The following is a 13,010-nucleotide window of genomic DNA, read 5'->3' as shown; positions in this document are numbered from 1 at the left end:
TTTTTTTTTTTTTTTTTTTTTTTTTTGTATTTTAGTAGAGATGGGGTTTCACCATGTTGGCCAGGCTGGTCTTGAACTTCTGGCCTCAAGCGATTCACCCACCTTGACCTCCCAAAGTACTGGGATTACAGGCATGAGCCACTATGCCCGGCCCGGAAAGCAAAAATTCTTTACTTCTCACTTAACCCAGGGTTTAACTGGAAGCTTACCATTAATTTGGAACTTGGGATAGTTTTATTGTTGAGCCTGGAGGCAGCCTAAGAAGTTCTGTAGGGCTTTTAAACTCACAGTGAATAATTAGCAGACATCACATGTGGCTGAATAATCCAGAAACCAGTTTGGTAGCCAGGTTTCCAAGAGCTTCTTTGTTTCCTTGGCACTGGACAGTGGGAGACACAAGATGCTATCGTAGGCCTGTGGAGGGTGCAGGGACTGGTGTGCACTCACAGGCACGTGTGTGACAAATGCAAGTTAATGGCTGTAGTCAGTGTTTGTCATTTCTGTATATTGGGCTGAACTGAGGAGTATTCAACTATTTTCTGTCTATGATTTATAGCAGCAATGCTGGTCTTCAGAGGCATTCAGGACAAAGGGAGATTGAAAAGGAAAATATTTTGCCTCTTGTGATGCATTTCATTAAACTGGAGCATACGCGTTGCAAATTCAAGTCAGCATATTTAATAAAGTGTATTGTGAAAGCAGGAAAAAAGCAAGAAATTAGGCAACTTTTGGCCAGCCTAAAATCATTGGTTAGCAGAACTCTATCAACTGTTGCTTTCATACAAGAAGGTATGAATTATTTTAGATCTTTGCAGTGGAACCTCCCTAGGTAGGTAAAGTCACTGACCTGGATAAATTGACCATAATTTAGTCCTTAATCAAATGGTTTTGTTAATACCACAGACCCAAACAACCACCCAGTCATTCCTATTTTGGGACCAGTAGAAGCATCTCCTACCTGCTGGATTCTTGCAGTCTGTCTCATTTCAGAAGACTCTCTGTTCTCATTGGTGGCTTCCAGGGAGTGTGATATGCCCAGCACCTCTGGGAAACCCAAGCTGCTTAAGAAAAGCAAAGAGAATTGCAGGCAGATGAGGTGGACTGTTTGCCCCTGATTCCACCTCACCTTCTCCCAGTTGCTTCATCTTTGCTCTAAATGTGGTCTTCTGGTATACGAAGGGGAGCGAACCTCAGAGTCACGAGGAAGAACTCACGGGCTCTGCTGAATAAAGGCCTCCCCTGCCCTGGAAGGCATTAACTGGGAAGCAGGGAGCCTATCTGTGCTCCAGCCTTGAGCTGCACTTGAGCAAGCCCCTCACTGGTTAACAGTGGTTGGCGGTGCCAAGGCCCTGCTCCTTTGGACCTGAATCTAAAGGAAGGCTTTCTGGTCATGGCTGGAAAGGAACTCCCCTTCCCACCTAGGAGAGGTTGCTGATGGAGCTGATCATAGAGGATCATTAGGTGTCCTTCCCACCATGGGAAAGTGAGGCCTCAGCCATCTGGGGCAGGGAGCAGAGACATGCTCCAATCTCAAGACTCACTAGTTCAGTGTGAGGCAGGAAAAGTCATCACTGCTTTGTGCTTGGAGGTCATTTGAAGGTTAGTCTTTCAAGAGTGTGGAGCTGCAAAGGGAGGCAGCCAGAATTTGCATCCTACTAAGTGGCTCAAAAGTGAGTCACTATGCCCCAAACTTGTGACCTCGCCATCCTGATCAGCCCAGGAGACCGTATAGACTCTGCGGATTCATGGGGAAGCTTGCTGTGTTCTTCATGCCTCTGGTTTTGAAGGAACATTTGGTGATGTTTTTTGAGGGCCTGCTACTTGCCTGGCACCATTAGGGGCCTGACATGCATGATCTCATTTAGTTCTGACAGCCCAGTGAGTCTCTTATAGATGAGGAAACTGAGGCTCACGGACATTCTTGCCCCTTACCAAGTCCACTCAGCAGGGTATGGTGGAGTGAGCATTGGTGCCCAGGACTAGCTGGCCCCTTGGCTACTTCCGTTATTTTCAGGCTATCCTGAGGACACCCATCACTCCCCTGAGAAGCCTCAGGTGGCTTGGGGAACCAAATACTGAATTTTATGGAGTGGAGTTCTCCCTATGATTTCATTTGACAAAAGGATTCCTTTATTTTTAAAAAATTAAAATTCCCTACTCTCCTTTGTGTTACTTTGAGTCCACACCTACTCTAGGGTCACCTGCCCCTCACCTAACCCGGGGAAGTGGCCATGAAGTGAGCACATTGCAGTTCAGAGTGAGGTTCTAGGCTGAGAACAGCTGGAGTCCCTAGAATGGGTTCTGACAGGGCTGCCGTGCACCAGGAGCTGGGATGCAGGGCTGCCTATGGTAGTATGGATTTGGTGGGAATGTAAGGAGAACTGCTGTCATCAGGGGATGAGGATGGCTTCCGGGCAGCGCTTCCCACAGGTACACCCATGCCAGGAGGAAACACGATATCGCCCTCTAGTGAGCATAAGGTAGCACTGCAAGGGCGTGTATGTGCACATGCACTTGTGGAACCGCTTGGAGGACCTTCCTGAATGTGCAGCCGATGCATCCTTCTGTGATGTGCACACGCTCCGAGGAGCCCCCTGAATCCCACAGTCAGAAGGCTCACAGTGGCCCAGGTTTTAGTTTGCAATGTCTCAGCTCCCTGTTGTCCTGCTCCCATTTTTCCTGACCCAGTGGGGATGCCAGGTTCCTTCCCCTGCCTTAGGGAAAGTGAATGTCCTCCCCTCTGCGTCTGTCTGTCCAGCTGTCTCTGCTGCTGCCCTCGGGGCCTGCAGTGGAGCTGAGGAGCTTTATGATGTTTCCTTTGCTTGCCACAGTACTTACCCAGCCATTCATCACCCAGACTTGAACATGTCCAGTGACAAGTGAGGAGGCTTATAAAAATATTTTCTGTTCTTGCAGATGATGTTAGCATGTACCTAATGTACATTTGTCTTATGACTCAGTCCTCAGCCCTGCTTCCCTTTGGAGCTGTCATTGGAAACACTTGCCAAGGTGTCTGAAGTCTACAGTGTAATTCAAAAGACCTTTCTCTGTGCCCAGGGCAGACCTGGTGCCTGCAGGGAACAGGAACAGTGCAGAGTGAGTGTGAGGCCGTTTATCAGATTATCCAGCCTCCTCTGAGACCCCAGACAGGTCTCCCGTCTCTTGGCCTTGGGTTCCCCATCTATAAATTGACAAGTTTGGACTAGAAGAGTGTTTTTTCAGGCTGGTTTCTATGAAGCCCGAAAGTTCCCCAGTCTACTCAGTTGAGGACCAGAGATGAAGAGCAAATGTTTGAAAGCCACGAGGCCAGAGAATCTCTGAGGACACGTTCAGCTCCAGGAGTTCCAGCCTCTGTGATTCTGCAGCCCTGAGCACGTCCTCATCCAGGCTGTAGGGTGGAGACAGAAGCAGTAGCTGTCACAGAAGCAGTAGCTGTGAGGGTTTGGTTCAGCCTCATGTGAGGTCTGGCTTGGGAAATGCAGCCCAATTTCCACAGGGAAAGACCTCAGAGGGAGAAACTTCTCAAAATTGCACAAATGGTTCTAATGTAGAGCAGCCTTCTTCTGCTCCAAATATCCCACTTTTGCATTCTCTTCTGCCCTGAGACACATGCCCACATACACACAAACTTACGCCCCTCACGCAATTCCTTCCTGCTCACGCAATAATTGGCTTTCAAATGCCAGACTGAGCTCCTAGGCCTGAGACTCACTCCTGCCCCAGGTTAAGGAAGACTTAGCGACAGACTGGGCCAGAGCGCAGGACGGGAGGAGTGCTGGTGTCTGGGAAGGCAATGAGTCATAGGAGGCTGCATGACTTAAGCAGAGGGGATTTTAGCCACGAATACAGAGAGATGGGCCCATCTGAGAAGGGGCAGGGTGGGCAGTTTCCCTGACAGAAATCATACCTAGAGGTCCCAGATGGCACAGGCAGTCATGGGAGCATGGGCACCGCTGGCAGGGACAGTGAGCCCAGCAGGCTGACACACTGATATCGGGCCAACAGCCTGCTCCGCGTCTCCCTGCTCCGGGTCTAGCTGAGTCACGTGGCTCACATGACTCAGTTGTTCAAGGTGGTGTCAGTCAGGAGGAGTGGAGAGGAAAAAAGGCCTGGCAAAGGAAGCTGAGGTTCTAGGTTCAAATCGGGCTCTACCTGGCAGTCTTTCTCAGCGGGCTCTGCTCTTTAGGCCTTGATTGGCCCATTTGGTAAATGAGGGGGTGGGGCTAGGTGGCCCCAGCTCCTTCCCGTTGGAAAGACGTGGTTTTGTTTCTTCAGAGCTCAGCTTCGCACTGTCGTCAGCACCTTGCTCTCTGTACCCTCTCCACGGCAGGATTCCCGGGAAGGCAGGGGGAGCAGACAGACAGACAGACAGCCGTGGCCACCCTAGAGACACACTGCAGCCGTGGTGGCCCACAGGACTCTTTAGTCTCTGTGCCCCAAGACCCCCTGCAGAGTTCTCTCTGCAGAACTACAGGTGACACTGCCCTGGCTGTGAGCATGTCCTGCCACATGGACCAAGTGGGCCAAACTAGTGGGCCGTGGAATTGAACCTAGTTTCCAATTCTGGCTTCTCTCCTCCCTCGGCCTATTTCCTCATCTGTAAATCACAGGTAGTAGTACTTCCTCTTGGAGTTGCACGGTGGTTAAGCAAGATATTCGTAAAGCGTTTCTCACAGTACCTGGCACAAAGTCAGCTGGAAGATGTGGTGGTGTTAAAGGAGAAAAATATAAAGCCTATACCTAGCTGTGTAATATACAGAGCCTCATGTTGGGAAGGGGTCCAGTCTGGGTTTCTGTTCTTCAGAGAATGTATGTATTTCTTGAAATTGCTACTAATGGTCACTAAAATCATTTTACCATTAGATAATTGAGGCTTAAGAAAAGGAGCTTGGAGGCGTGGTGTTGATCTTACTATAAAATTAAGTGATAATATAGTTTACTGTTTTAAGAGCCAATTAACTATTATGGAATTTTGAGAAATACACGACAAGAGAGAAGCCCTCATAATTTCACTGCCTATGTGCAACCTCTGTTAGCAATTTGCTGTTTTGATAAGGAGCAGCACTTCTATATAGGGGCTGTGAGAGTCAGACCCATTTCAAGAAATGGAGTTTTATTGAGCCGGGACCAGCCCAGCACAGTGGCTCACACCTATAATCCCAGACCTTTGGGAGACCAAGGCACGAGGATTGTTTGAGCCCAGAAGTTCGAGGCCAGCCTGGGCAACATAGAGAGATCCCATCTCTAAAAAAAAAATGTTTTAAAAATTAGCCAGATGTGGTGGCAAACAAGTAGTCTCAGCTATTTGGGAGGCTGAGGCAGGAGCATCACTTGAGCCTGGGAGATTGAGGCCACAGGGAGCGTGATCATGCCACTGTACTCCAGCCTGAGCAACATTGCAAAACCTTGTCTCAATACAAAATCAAAGTAAATATTGAGCCAGGGCCATTGTGACCTCTGCCTGCAGTGTTGGTGCCCAGCACCCAAGGTATGTAGGCAGTATTCTTGGGTAGATGCACCGAATGGAATACTGGAGCTGGCTCTTGAAACCTGATAGCACCTTTTTCCAACTCCACATCCAGTGACATCATGTCAGTGGTTTGAAATCAGTCATGGTGGGATTGTACCATGGATGTCGGCAAATGCTTCAAATCAGGTCATCGTTTTTCCCCCATAGCCAGTTTTTCAAATTGGATTATCAAGGCTCAGAGTTTAGGGTCACACGGTGAGTCAGTGGCAGAGCTGAGACATGAACCTAGATCAGCCTGACTCCAAAGCCTGTATTCTAGACCACTGGGTCATGCTGCCTTCAGCCTTAGCACCTCGAACTGTCTGCATCTTGGATGACTTCCTGAGCATGGAATAGAAGTGGAATTACTCCATCAGGGAAGGCATGATGCCGGATTTGGGGAGCTTTTCAGAAAGCTACAAAACTGGGGCTACAAGAGAGATCTGGGCCACTTCCAGACTGTTCCTTCTTTGCCTGTTTTCAGCTCTATGGAAGGCGCGCCCCCTGGGAGGATCCTGCCAAGTGGGTAATGGACACATATCCATGGGCAGCCAGCCCACAACAGCACGAGTGGCCTCCCCTGCTGCAGTTACGGCCTGAGGATGTCGGCTTCGACGGCTACTCCGTGCCTCGGGAGGGATCGACAAGCAAGCAGATGCCCCCCAGTGATGCTGAAGGTGACCCGCTGGTGAGTCCTCAGCCACCAGAGCAGCTCAGCATTCGTTGAGCACTTACTGTGTGTTGGGTATGATGCAGGGCCTCTGGAAATACAAAGGTGACTAAATCCAGCCTTGCTTTGGAAGACTGGACCCAAATGACTGGGCCATTTTTGCCAATATTTTCTTCCATGGTTTCAGTTTTTTGCTAAAAACTTTTCCTCTGAAACTTTTTTCTGGTACTAGATAAAAGACTAAGAATTAATTTTTCCCCTTAATTGTTCTTATACCTACTGTCTCTGTACAACTCTTTGCCCTCTGATTTGGGATGCCACCTCTGTTACCTACTATCCTATTACTTTGATCTCTCCTACCAAACAGAGCAGAGGAAGAGATTGCTAAGGACCAGAAGCCCAAGGCAAATGATAGGGTAAACAGGGAGAGATTTGAGGGCAGGAGGGACTCACAGAGGGGAGGGTGACTGAATATGAGTCCCATGGCCATTGAGATGAGCTAAGTCTTTAACAGTGTTTAAGCTTCTTATTTATTCGGCTGTTGCTAAAACAATAAAGGCCCTTTAAGAAGCACCCAGGCTGAGGTGGCTCACACCTGTAATCCCAGCACTTTGGGAGGCCAAGGTGGGTGGATCGAGACCAGGAGTTCGAGACCATCCTGGCTAACATGGTGAAACACTGTCTCTACTAAAAATACAAAAAAATTAGCTGGGCGTGGTGGCGGACACCTGTAGTCCCAGCTACTCGGGAGGCTGAGGCAGGAGAATGGCGTGAACCCGGGAGGTGGAGCTTGCAGTGAGCCGAGATCGTGCCACTGCACTACAGCCTGGGCGACAGAGCAAGACTCCATCTCAAAAAAAAAAAAAAAAGAAGCACCCGGGCTGGGTGTGGTGGCTCATGCCCGTAGTCCCAGCACTTTTGATGGCTGAGGTGGGTGGATTGCCTGAGCTCATGAGCTGGAAAACAGCCTGGGCAACGTAACAAAATCGCTTCTCTACAAAAAATACAAAAATTAACCAGGCATGGTGGCACATGCCTATAGTCCCACCCAGGAGGCTGAGATGGGAGGAGGGCTTGAGCCTGGGAGGCAGAGTTTGAAGTGAGCCAAGATTGTGCCACTACTCCAGCCTGGTTGATAGAACCAAACCTTGTCTCAAACAAACAAACAAAAGAAACACCCGGGCCAATAACAGTAGTATTTCTAATCGACTGTAGTACTCTACCAAGACCCACACAGAGTCATACTGCTAAATTAGACCTAACAAATCAAAACCAATAAAATAAAGAGGAAGCAAATATACCAAAACCTCCCATGGTTAAGGGACTATTATCATGCCCTAAATTTAGCCCCAAGCTTTCTTGGCAGACATAGCAAAAAGAAAACATAACATAGAATATTATTTACATTACCTAATGAAAGAAAATATTATAAGAGATGTAACAGGATTAAAAGACAACTGATTTACTGTTCTATTCCTAGCAGGTAATTAAGTCCCTAGATTAAAAAAAATAATAATATTCATAGGCGATTCAGGTTGTCTGCCATTCTACTATTTGGTGGGATATAGCTGTGGTCCTGTTGAAGATTGTAATGGGACTGTATTTTTTAAGGATTTATTATTTGTGTTGCCATGTGCAACCTAGTTTGCAATATTTATAACAGTAGTCTTACAAAGGAAAGAAGCATACTTTAAACAGCCATTTGCAACGTTAACCATTGCTGAAAGCCAAGGTCACGGAGGTATTTTTTGCGGGGGCAAACTCATGAGGTCTTAACTTACATAGAAAATAGAATTTAGTATATTTAGAGGAAAGAATGGCCAGCCCATCCCTAAACAATCTTTTCTGAGCCAGTAACATTTGTATCACTGGTTGGACACAGAAGGTGTGTAGGTAAGACCCAGGATTCTTGGAAATGCGGAAACAGAATTCTCCTTCCAACCCCAGGCCCCCAGAAGTGAGCTGTGCCGGTCCAGCCACTTCTATTACCAAGTTAGATATTTGGTATTTCTCCTCAGTTCTGCTCTTTCTGCCCAGGGCCATGTGTCTCTATTATAATAGCTCTCTTATGTATTAATCCTTCTCACTCATGAGACTGAGACTTTCATGAAAACAGGATTTACTTGCTTTTGTTCCAGAACCATATACTGTGGACATACTGGGAGTGTTTAATGAGTGAATAAGTAATCTCAGTTGCCAAGGATTGTCCATTATGCTTCAGCTCTGCCTCTTCCCTAGTTATGGCTGTGCAGACAGACACCAGATGATGGTGCTTCTGCAGCCTGGCACATCTGGGTAGACTCTGCAAAGCGTCCTGAGGGGCAACTGGATTGTACGCCCAGCTGCACCACATCTTGACCTTAGCTCAGAGAGGCCCCATATTCCTGACTTACTTGCTATATAAAATATAAAATACATACACACAATTTACAGTTATAAATAAAAGTAGTTTTTATTCCCTTTCCCCACTCCCAAACAAGTGATCCGTAGAACGTAAACAAGGGCAGATTCAAGAACACTGTCGCTAAACTCTTTTAAGTTAGATGATGATGACAACAGATGACATTTATTAAGCACTTACTATATGCCAGGCCAGCCCCTCTTCTAAGGGTTTAATACACATTATATCATTTTATTCCCTACTTCAACCCTATGAGAAGTGTTGCCATCCTCCCCATTCCACAGATGACGAACTGCTGGCTCAGATACTTAGGTAACTTGCCCAGAGATTCCTGAATCATAAGCGAAGGCTCTTTGCACCCGGAGGCTTTGCTTGTAACTGGTGCTCCCCCTCACCTCCCTGCGAAGGCTTCCATAGGAGCTGCAGCACAGTTGGCTCCAGTCTGACCTGGCCAGAGCAAGGAGAAGAGATGGGTTTGATGCTTGTCGAAGTGGGAGGGGGTCCGTGTGCTTCCGATGTCGGTGATGCTGATGCCAAGTTCCAGGAGCAGGGATGCTCAGCCACACCTTCATCCAGGCCGAGGGCTATGCCTGAAAGGTGTGCCCCTCCTAAATAAAAAATAAATATAATATGTATACAGAGCATCATTTTGTTTTCAGTGCTCTACGTGTATTAACTCAATCCACCCATAACATTATAGGGCAGGTACTATTATTATTCACATTTGACCAGTAAAGAAACAAGTATAAAGAGGTTAAGTAACGTGCTCAAAGTCATGCAGCTAGTAATTGGCGAAGCTGGGATTTGAACCCTAGAAGCCTGGCCCAAAGTCCATGTTCTTGTCCACCGCCTCCACTGTGGGCTGTTACCCCAGGTGAGTCTGGAAGAGGTGGCGTGACCTTCTAGGAGTCCAGGGTGGGCGGCCAACTAGACAGAAAGCAGCTCATGCTTCTCCACTCTTCCCCTAGATGAACATGCTGATGAGGCTGCAGGAGGCAGCCAACTACTCCAGCCCCCAGAGCTACGACAGCGACTCCAACAGCAACAGCCATCACGATGACATCTTGGACTCCTCTTTGGAGTCCACTCTGTGACAGGGACTCGGAGCCCAGCGCCCTCCTCTTCTCCTCACCGCATTCCACCTGCATCCCCCACATCACCCTGAAGATGACTTCCTGAGCCAGCCCCCAGCCACAGCCTTAGCGCTGCGGGAACACCGAGACCCCTCGTCCTTCAGCCTCGACCTGGGTGCAGGCATCCCGGGCCAGCTGCCTGCGGACCGCTTCCTTCCACAGGGAGAACTGCACTACCTTCTGTTGTACTTTAATTATTGTTTTGCCTTGTTGCTGTGACCTCCCTAAGACACTGAAGATACTTCTCGGGAAAGGATCATCGCCGTTGAAATGAAAAGAGAGAGACAGAGGGAGAGAAAAAAACAAAAATAGAACCCACATGAAGCTCTGAAACCAAACAGCATCCTGCCATGAGCTTCCCAGAGACAGAAGAGACTGGAGCAAAGTCGGAAACACAGAGAAGCACGGCTTCCCCTCAACACAGACCCTCCAGACTGGGTCTCGGAGCCACGCCACCCGCCCTCCCGCACAGCCGGCCACAGGGAGAACTGGTGCTAACCAGGGTGCTTGCTTTGGTCACGTTCAACGCACTACAGAGCTACGACACAGGGAAACCTTAGGAGAAAATAAACCGTGCTTTCATGTTTTTTAAATGGTGCTTTCCTTACCCGAGAGGTATTTTGCCTGTTCCAATCAAACCACCCCATTCAGGTCCATCAGCCTCTGATTAATATTCGTGAGAGTGAGTGACGGAGTGAGAGTGTGAGCGAGTGGATGTGGCTGTCAGTGCAGAACAGCATGTGTCTGTTTCCTTCTGATATATGAATGAATCAGGTTTTTTTTTTCTGCAAACACTGTGTATAGTGAGACTTGTTCTATTTTGGAGAACAGATTACCTTTTGAAAATGAGGTTGAGTTTCTTCCTTTCTGATGCATTGATTTTTGAAGATTTTTCCCCCCCTTCCCCTCTTGGTCAGAATCAATCCTTTGGTGAAAGTAAGAACCGCAGGAGTTGAGTTTTGGTTTGGTCCTGCTCGGTTTTGGTTTTTAGTTGTCCATCCTCACAGTCCTACACACTCGCCTCCTCCTGCTAGGGCTGGGGGTATCTGTGTCCTTTAAAATGGATGAGGACCTGGTCCTCGACATGTGGGTGAGCCATGGACCTTGCCTTCCCTTCTCGTCCTTGAGGGTTTAGAACACACACTAACACCTCCAGCGTCCCCGCCCCAGCTTCCGGTGGGGTGACGCGGTCACCCTGCAAAAGACTTGCACTTTCCTCAGAACCAACATGACGCAGCTCAACAAGGGTGAGGGTCACTCCCTCCCAGAAGCCCCGTCTGGACGAGCCTTGCCTGATCTCTTCGGTGCTGACCTTCCCAAAGTGATGCCTTACTGGTTTTGTACTAACTGTGTTCATTTTACATAAGTGTCGTGCCTGCCTGGGGTTTGTTTTTTCGTCATTGTTTTCCCCATTGAAACAAACAGGGCTAAAAAGTCATCTATTCATTAGGAGAACTCAAGTTGCTGTGACTTTTCTCATCCAAAAGACTCATTTGTGTGGATGCGTGACCATGGGAAAAAGAAAAAAAAAGATCCATTTTTTAGGTTCTTATCAGTCTCCAGCTGACAACCCAACTGGACAATGATCTGTCTGGTGCAGGAGAAGGCAAAAGTTTCTACAAGTCTACGTGACCTTGCTGATACTTGCTCTAATAGAAACCCAATCTGCTGTGTCTTCAACATACTGGTATTTTCATTACAAATTATGGTAAATTTTTGAGTTGTTTGTTTCTGTTTTATAAAGAGAATCCTTATTGGACACCGGTGAAGGTGTCTCTGTTTTAATGATCAGGGTTTTTATTCCATCTTTCGCATTTCTATTTCTGAAGGTTTGTCTCTTGGCATCTTTTTTTAGTTTCTTACCGTAAGAGTTTGACCCGAAACTGCTCACTTCACATTGGATGACACCATGTTCTTCCTCTTTGAAAAGAAAAGGGGAATGTGTCCCACTAGTGAAAGGAAAACTTTTCAACACTATCCCTGCTTTAATTTCAGCAAACTCAAGACTATTCTGCTTAGCCTTCATTAGTCATCTGGGTGTGAGTGTGTCTTGTTCTGTTTTTGTTTTTAATAAAACTTTCAAACCATGTATTTAGCCTGTGACCAGGGGGGCCAAACCCTAAGATTTCTGGTAAACCTGAAGGGTGGCCCTCCTCAGACAATTTATCTCCCAGCAATGACCCTACACTCGCGTACTGTGAATTTGGGAGGAGGTAAAGTTGACTTCTCCTCGTGGGCAGTTTTCCAATCACCTTGTGAGTAGACACCTGCCAATATTGTTTGAAACCTTTTTTTAACATGACATCCTCTCTTGTCATTCTCTTCTCCCCTTTCCCACAGACTTCCCTCCCACTGGGTCCAGGTTCAGAACTAAGACTTCTGTACCTGGTGCTGCCTGATTGGTGAACATTGACTTCAAGTAGCATAGCCCTTGTGTGACTCACAACTCCATGTCCTTCCTAAAGTTTCGGGAAGCAGGGTTGTCTAATATGCACATTTCTTATTTTGGTCATGTTTTTACTTTAGTGTCACTCACCTTTTACAAAGTGACTTTGTACTCATTTAGGGCTCTATCGGAAATGCTTCCATTTTGCCTTTTCTACAGTTAGGCCAATTTTGAAGTATATAAATTCTATGCAACATTTATGTTGAGTTACCAATGGAAGCCAAAAGTTCTCTTCCCAAACTGCCAAGAATGATACAGGCCATAATTGAAATGGGAATACCTTTTAAGTTTCATTAGGGGTGGGGTGGGAGTGGGACAGGAACAAGACTTGCCTAGATCTTTGTTGTATCTTGGGGACTTTTACTTCGTTGTTTGATGCTTAAACTTCAAAATTCTCTGTATTCAAATTTGATTATGGCGAGTCTACTTCAAAAAGGAAAAATAATCCAGCTTTGTGGATATTAAATGGAAGGTTTGCTGTTTTGATCTAGTTGTTTCCAGTGGAGCAGTTTATGAAATATGTTCTATAAGATGTACATTTTTTCATTGTAACATAGAAATTGTAAATAATTGATTAAAGTGCTGCATTTTGATGAATTTTTTCTAGCCATTTTTAAAGAGAAAACTAGGAATTGAGTATTTTGTGTACGGTATGTTTCCATCCTCCCTCCCCTTCCTCCTCCCCTCCTCTCTCTCTCTTCCTACCTATTTAATTTTCATTTGTCATGAGGTTTTTGGATTTGCCAATGATCTGCTGGACATCATGCCCCATGTCATAGAGAATAAAGCTGATGATTGTACCAGTCTTAAATTATTCATGATTCAATAAAATTGATGCTTATTTATTCAGA

At 46.7% G+C, this 13,010-nt stretch overlaps 1 protein-coding gene across 5 annotated transcripts in view; it reads left to right on the top strand.

The window, feature by feature from the left end:
• Window positions 1-13,010, top strand: part of NAV2 (neuron navigator 2) — a 780,691-nt gene extending 767,681 nt beyond the window's left edge. For 3 of the 5 annotated variants that reach the window (XM_058424471.1, XM_058424469.1, XM_058424470.1), the window contains 2 exons: window positions 5,994-6,197; window positions 9,549-12,997. In XM_058424471.1, coding sequence (XP_058280454.1) covers window positions 5,994-6,197; window positions 9,549-9,674 — 330 coding nt within the window. In that variant the 3' untranslated portion in view covers window positions 9,675-12,997. Of the gene's footprint in view, window positions 1-5,993; window positions 6,198-9,548 lie in introns of all 5 variants that reach the window. The other 2 variants (XM_032166418.3, XM_032166417.2) reach the window with 1 other exon arrangement.

Source organism: Hylobates moloch, unplaced genomic scaffold (assembly GCF_009828535.3).
Source record: "Hylobates moloch isolate HMO894 unplaced genomic scaffold, HMol_V3 SCAFFOLD_11, whole genome shotgun sequence".
Taxonomy (NCBI): domain Eukaryota; kingdom Metazoa; phylum Chordata; class Mammalia; order Primates; family Hylobatidae; genus Hylobates; species Hylobates moloch.
The sequence above is the reverse complement of the archived record's forward strand: the minus strand, read 5'-3'. Positions and strand labels throughout refer to the sequence as shown.